The 7694-nt window shown below is 42.1% G+C and overlaps 1 protein-coding gene across 1 annotated transcript; it reads right to left on the bottom strand.

The window, feature by feature from the left end:
- Positions 1-696: 696 nt before the first annotated feature.
- On the bottom strand, positions 697-7212 carry LOC104628281 (tumor protein D53 homolog; the record flags this gene model as incomplete). Its single annotated transcript, XM_010296809.1, has 3 exons — positions 697-828; positions 4503-4563; positions 7174-7212. Coding segments are annotated over 3 exons (232 nt in total), but the record flags the coding sequence as incomplete, so codon positions are not given.
- Positions 7213-7694: the final 482 nt, after the last annotated feature.

Raw genomic sequence — 7694 nt, 5'->3', positions numbered from 1 at the left:
GCAAGGAATGGATCATATTTTTAAACTGAAGCTTCTCCAGCTATAATGATCACCTTAAATCAGCAGCTGTGATCAGTTCAGTTTCAATATGAATAACTGGGTGTCTCTTCCTGCCCTCCTTAACTCTCCTGCCTAATAAGGGAGGCCAATGCCAGACTGTACCAGTGAAGGAGAAAAAACTTTTTGTGACAATAAGTGATTTAATTCTGCTAGGAAACAGATCATGTATAGACACTCCTGAGCAAAGGGCACCTGGTATGGCTGGTAGACAGCTGGTATACGGACTATTGCTGGCAGTAGAAATCTTTTGCACAGCTCTGGGTCCATCTGTCTGATGTGGCACTGAGAGGGGAGTTGGAAACCAACAGATAGAAAACTGTAAACTAAAATAAATAAGAAACACAGGAGAATGCTGGAGGGAAGTTATGTGAAAATGAAACCTATTTTGGTCACTTAGAATTTAGAGCATTATAAGCCAATGATTTGTGTGCGGTTTCTATGGTGTACAAAGTACCTGATGATAAAATGGCCCATCTAGAATACAAACGAGAGAGGAAATGTTTCTCCAGCACAAGGCCAGGGAGGCAATTTTCCAAAGCTGACAAAACCTTGTTGCACAAGTTGGGTGGCGAGGGAGGTCTAAAGTTGGCTGGGCAAGTCTCTGAAGAGAGGCCTGTGAGGCTGAGAGCCTGCGGTCTAACACTGAAGCTCTTCTTCGCTCTCAGGGAGTCGGGTACCAGCAAGAGAGCTCTGAGCACTGGCATGGGCTGTGGAGCTGAGAACTTCTTCAAAACTGCCGCCTGTGTGGCTTGTCCCACCAACCTTGGTCTGAAACAGGGCAAACAAAGTGAACAGCAAGTTCCTCTGCTCACACTGTTACAAGTCCCATTTGCATTCCACCCCATGGCCATGGAGGGCTAGGGCTGGGAACTGATCAAAGCAGGCAGGGAACATCTGGGGTTGGGTTTTTCTTAGAACAAAAGCTGTAAAAACAGTCAAATAAAGCAACCCTTTTCCTCCCCCAATTTCCAAACTTCTAGGCTGCAATCATAGAATCTGCCAGTGTCATTTATCCTACGCTAAAGGAACCAGTCCCTCAGTAGATCCCAAGCATGATCCTAGATCCTACCTGTAAATTCAGTGCAGTTCTTTATATAAGTAGCTCTTACTGGTTTCACTGTGTCTTCCAGTTCTACGCAGGCTGAATAAAAGATGGGTATTAAATACTTGGTTCATTTGCCAAGTAAAAAGTGGCCCATCTGCCAGCAATGGTAACACAGCTGCTCTCAAAATACAGAAACCATACTGGGATTTCGGACAGTAGAAGTAACCAAAGAACAAAAGCAGCAGCTTGTCTCCCTTTAGGTACTTGCAGCTAGCAAGATAATGATACAGAAACCTGCGCACAGCATTCCCCTTTGGAGGGGGAAAAAGATACCAAATTACATTAATGAAACACATGACCATGTGCTCACAGGTCAACTACTTTCAAAATGCTTCAGTTTGCTGAATTTGTAAACACAAGTATTAAAAAAAAAAAAACAATATGACTAAAATCTCTGAAATAGTTTTCCTAACAAAGACTGAGCTTTATCTAAAGATCTGGAAATGGTCAAGACTAAGTGACAAAGAGACAAAGCTGTTTTGACTGGGTTGTCTTGGTAAGAGAACATTCTTTTGCAGTTTGGCTTGCTGATACGCCCACTCGAAGCTGATTCGAGCCTGAAAATAGGGCAAAACTTTTTACTCTATCCTAGAGCTGCAGCAGGACTTAAGACAAGCTGACATTTTTCCAGCCTGTCAGCTACTGAATGCTTAGGAAGAATATTTTAATTAAAAGAACTATGTGTCCTAAGTTTCCAAAGGGTTAATCCTATATAATCCTTTGTTTCATCAGCTAGCACAGGAGCTTGCCTAGCTTGAAAGTTCAATAAAATAAGGTGGTAGTAGTAAGCTTGATATTTGCTCTGACGGTTTGAGTCACAGTTATTGAAAGTTTCCATCTCAAGAGCTAAAAATCTGTATCCAGTCTAGTGGGCTGTGCTGACTTTCAGAAAGTATTGGTTCATCACTGATTTCTGCAAGCAGCAATACAAAATACATATATTGTTAAATGTTGGTAGGCCCAAACTTGCAGGGAAAAGGCAGCCACTGCCTAGTAAAGCTACTATTAAATTGTAATGGCAAATCCTGTAGTACAATCAGGACTTCTACTTGCCAATTAAAATTCTCAAAAGAACATTGATTTGGACTGATCAGAAGGAGAATACAGACAGAAAATATTTCAATAAATGTCAGTTGGTTTGCTAATAAAGATGGACAAAGGTTTCATGGGATGTGGAAGATGACTTTAGACTCACGACTTTTTGTTTTGTCCTGCTTAACTAAAGATTCCTCAAAGGATGATCTAAAAGCACCCTGAACACATGATAGGCTAAGAGCTGACATGACAAATCATCTCCTCCAGAAGAGAATGCCTTTGCTTAATCAGCAAAATAAGATCAGGCTCCTCAAGCAGATCACTGTGAGAAAAAATGGTCTTCAGAGCTGTGCAGTTTGAATTGACTTTTTCTCTTTCTGAATGGCCCACTGAGGTGAGTGGAAACAGACACCCCACCCCTGATGCAGAAAGGACATCGCTCACATTTGTCCTTGCCAAGCAAGGCAAAAGGCTTTAAGCTGTCCCTCTCACACGTTGGCCATAGGTGTAGGAGGAAAGGATTTGTGGAGTCTAGAGTAGTCTAGAAGCAAACTTGGGAGCTAAAGGTACTACTGAAAGCCCTAAGGGTAAATTAAGTGACTGAATGACTGAACGGGTACAAAAAGTGCTACCCTTCTCCAGTGTAGTTTCTTCTAACTTGTGAGTGGTGAAAAATGCAAAAAGAAAAAAAAAAAAAATCAATTTCAGACCTCAGGTGTTCCAATGAGCTGCACTGCACCCCTTATCTAAATGGACAGAAGTGGAAGAAGCATATACAGATAAGCAAGTGACATGCTTGACTGCAGCAGGCAAGAATTCAGACATTCCAAGCTGATGCACCTCACTGCATGATTTCTCCTACAGTGAGGTTGAGTATAAAAACCATTGGCAGCAAAGGTGAAAAGAATGAAGAGGAGGAAGGTGTATACAGGCACCGAGCAGGGACTCTGTGTTCTGTTCCAGCTCCTTGGGATGCTGCCTCCCACCTGTGAAATGTTGTTTCCTTCCCCAACACAGTGCAATGGAGATGATGCTACCCCACACTTATCATGACCTCAGGTCACAACAGCGTATCGCTAAATAAATGTGAACATTCAAAAAGGTGAAAATGATAGAGCAAGTCTGCATCTTTAGAAATGTAAAAATAAATCAAGCTCGCTGCTGCTTACTTTCCTCAAACGCTGACTGGAAAATTTTATCTACTGTACGATTGCAGAGTAGCATGGAAAAGACAGACCTTCTCTGTGCACCTGCTGCTTCCGTTCTAGCTGCAATCTGCATTTTCTGTAACAAGGAATGTCCTTCTGTCCCAAGTGGAAGGCCATTTTCTTGCCTTTTTAATGCCTTACAAGTTGTAATGCCCTTTGACATTAATCTAGGATTTTCAGTTCCTCCTAAAATGAGGGGTGATCAATTTGGCGCTTGTCCACTGACAGACTGTACTGGAATGCATTGGAATCTGTCACAGCAAAGTAAAATGCCATTTTATGAGCCTACTTGATTTTATCTGATGAATAAGAACCATTAGGAGACAAACCCTCTTGTTCCCCCTTGAATGTGCCTTACCATGCAGCAAAGTTTAGCTCACTGCAAATTTGCCATGCTCTGTCCTGCCAAGTAAGAGCCTTAACAAGTGGTATTAGTGATAACTGGTAACTTTGCCATCAGATCTTCCTGTCCCACAGCAAATATGTTAATATAGTTTTGAAATCTTTAATCCAAAGCACTGAAATTTGAGAGGAAACACACCTGCATTAGAGAAAGGCGAGTTCAGTGCTACAGGCCACGCAGGTAGTGTGAAGCACACTCGAGTTACATGGCAGCTCCCACCAGCTAAGGGGCACTTGGTGAGTACATCTCGAGTACTGAAAGGAGTGTAGCTCAGCGATGGAAGTTCACTCTGCAAGGCACATGGCTGCGTCTGTCTGACAGGGCACATCCCAAAACTCATGAGGCCACACTGCTTTCAGAATCTAACCTTGGACGTGGCTCTGCCTTACACAGCATAACCAACCGTGGTCACACCTTAGGAGATGCCCCTGCTTACCATTTTAGTATGGCCGTATTTTTGGCATTTCTGAGACCATTTGTTTACTTTGGCAGACAACAGAAGTAATTTCCTAGTAACAAAGCAGAGAAAGACTATTTGTCTGCATATTGCCTTCATTTTCCATTAGTGCTCTTGCAGTTCCGTGAAATTCTCGAACAGCAAATTCAATCGGTCTCCTGTACAAATGATAGGGACGACTAAGCTGTCGCACTTTCAACACGCACAGCCATTAACTCTGCCTCTAACCTTTACCTTAAGGCTTGTGACAGTGGTTTCAACCTTCTCCTCAAACGATTTGAAAGTTGGAGAATTCCTAGGAGAAAAAGAAATTTCAAGGAAAGAAGAAGAGTCAGTTGCAAACGTAATGAGGTAACTCCACAATGTCATCAGTCTTTACCAGGCGACAACACTAGGACAGAACGAAGGCTGGCTGGCAGCACAGGACTGATAGGGTATGAACAGTCACTTGTGCTCCGTCAGTCAAATCCAATTACAGTAATCGGATGAGCATTTTTTAGCTACAAATTTGCAAAAGCAGAACCTGCCTGGTAATTGAAACCAAACAGTGACGGGCCTGCCTACCCTCTGATACATTCATCACGTTCTCAGAAAAACAACCAGAGAACGCTGGCTGTAGGGCCGCATTTCTATAGTTTTATCCATTTGTGTTGTAACAAAATGAACACATTTTTTCAGCTGATCAGCAAGTTCATAATCTAGATAATTAAAAAGATGACAGTTTAATGTCCTGAGGCTAGGATAAAGGAGATTAGAACTACATAGGAGCGGGTCCCAAATGCCTTTGAGGAATCCTGACGCCCCACTCCATGATTTTGTGGCCGCAGGTGTATCCCACTGCTTTCAAAGACAAAGACTTGAGGAAGACTGTGTCCCAAGGGTTCCCCTCTGACAAAGCTAAGCTTTTCTTTGCCTTTCACTCCCCGTAGAACAAAAAACAACACTGTTTTTGGAAAACTGTGAGTTGAACATCTTAACAGAGTTAAAAAAAAAAGGCAACAGCTGTGATTTTCCTGCTTAAAGCAAACCACATTATTTTGTTTGCTGGCTTGCCCGACAACCTTGGTCTTTCTTTCTTTCTCCAAAACTTGAAACATAGCTTCTCTTTCATTTTAAATGCATTTAATTTTTTACATTTCTTCCTGCAAACAGAACATACTGACCACAACTAATATCTGCCACGTAATATTATGAATATAATGCATATGCTGTTTTAAATTGAGAGTACGGATCCCCAGCTATACTCAAGTTGCCCCTCAGTTGCTTAGATGGATGCCTCTTCTCCCCTTTTCGCAGCAGCTTCCCCACTGCTGATAATCCCTGTCCCACGTAGGAAGACATGCTAGAAGGCGGCAAGCTGGAGTGAGTACAAAAGCTTGTCTCCTCCTCCAGCAGTTTAACCAGAACAAAGGACTTGGGCAAATCTACAGTGGGTGAAGGGGACCTTCTTCTGGTTCTCTGCTCCTTGCCTGACAACCAAGAGCCCAGTTATAGCATACTTTGTGCTTCATTATTAGTGAAGACTCTGCAGCTCAGAAGCTGTTGTCCAGTGGGGTTCCTCTTGTATTTTCTTTACCATAAGAAACAGGTGACTGGATCTCCCTAAGCCCAGTGCAGTATAATGAAGCAGTTACTTGAACTGAGTGTTTAGTTCTTCAGCTTTTTTTTTTAACCTGTCCATTGTGGTATGTGCAGAAAGAGATAGGAACCACTACCACTGAAAGCGCAGGGTACCTCCTAACACCACGATCAGCAGGATGTACTAAAAACACTACATCCATTTATTTCTAGGTGAAATAAAACATACCAGTGATCTTTAACCACAACGGAGGGTGCCCTCACGGTGGAACAATGAGGCAGAACCACTTCACCCTGGCAGGTGCTCATGCCTCCCTGTCAGCCATGGGGAAAGGCAAACACATGCAAGAGCCTGTGCTTCATTTCGCAAAGTGGTGAAGCCAATGGCTGCTAAAACTTCAGGGTTCCAGTTCATCCTCTTTGCACTTTCTGGGAACTTATAAGGAGCATGTTGATGGCCTCTATTTCTGCAAATACATTTACATCATATCCCTCATCAGGCTAAGTTAAACTGACCCTAATTTAAGGAAAGGACAAATGGAAGTCAATTGGAAAAATAATGCAGGTTTACTTTTAGTTTCTGTTAAAAAGGTGACAAACTTTTCACAGGGAAAGAAGGGTCAAAAGGAGAGAGAAATTGAGTTTTATGACTTACATTTGACCCATAGGTCACACTGGTGAATGCTTGCCTTAAACTATCCACCTGCTGAAGTTGAATGAATTAGCATCCATCATATAGTTAGGAGAATTGTTTTCCCCACATACTTGTCAGGGAGTGGTGTTATACATACACTTAGAGGCTGAGGGGGTAAAAAGAAAGCTGGATCCTAATTTTATTGAAAACAGTCAGAGCTTTACTTGAACAGACATCAGTATCTGGCTGCGGTCAAGTAAAGCATGATTACAGCCATTAAAATATGAAAGCACTCATATAAAATCCCTCCATAGGAGCATAAGCCAAAGCCTGCTGGAGTGGAAAGCATCTCTGACGTTAGTGGGTTTTGGATGATGTTCTAGAGACAGCAAAACAACGGAATTTCAGATTCAGTAATACAAACCTGATAGCAATCAACTACCCAAATGCATCTCAGAACTGCGTCGTTTACTCAAAGGCTTGTACAAGAGATTAAACAGTTAATACAATTAAAAGGAAAAAAACACAGATGGCCTGTCCTGCAGCCCTTATCTACATGAGTAACCTTAATTGATTTAAGTGGGACTATTCCTCCAACTAAAAACTGCAGGATCAAGATCAAAGTATGCAGATTCCCCCTCATTACACTGTTCAACATCACCATAGCAAATAGGATATGGGTAAGCATATTACCTCATCGCAGGCATGCTTATGGAATGGCGAATAGAGTAACTGTGGGATGAAAGCAAAAGATAAGGAAAAAAAGCTGTAAAATCCAGTTTGCAACATGATTATAGCATCATTTTTATTTTTTTAACTTAATTAAAAAAAAAAATATATTTTCAAGATTGCTGCTACTCTTCCTCTCCTGATGGCAACAGCTTGTCAAACTCACCTGTGAATTCCTGCTCACTTTCAGCACTGAAGAACTTACCAACACATTCTCATGTCAACTGATCAGCAATTTAATAGGGCTCAAATGAACGATGCAAAACCATTCCTGGCAATATCCATTTAAATGACACAGACCCCTGCTACCTACAGAGACATGCGACATGGGATAGAGGAACACAGAGCCACCTCCATGTTCCGCAGTGACGGCTCTCTGTTGGGTAAGCTGGCCTCAGGTTTGTGAACTCAAACAGAGCTGGTTCAAGGCAGTAGGCAAGTAGGCAATTGCCTGCCTTTGTTTCATGTACAATATATACAGTCCA

The sequence above is a fragment of the Phaethon lepturus genome, unplaced genomic scaffold (assembly GCF_000687285.1).
Source record: "Phaethon lepturus isolate BGI_N335 unplaced genomic scaffold, ASM68728v1 scaffold17241, whole genome shotgun sequence".
Classification (NCBI taxonomy): Eukaryota; Metazoa; Chordata; class Aves; order Phaethontiformes; family Phaethontidae; genus Phaethon; species Phaethon lepturus.
This window is presented reverse-complemented; position numbering and strand designations above follow the sequence as displayed.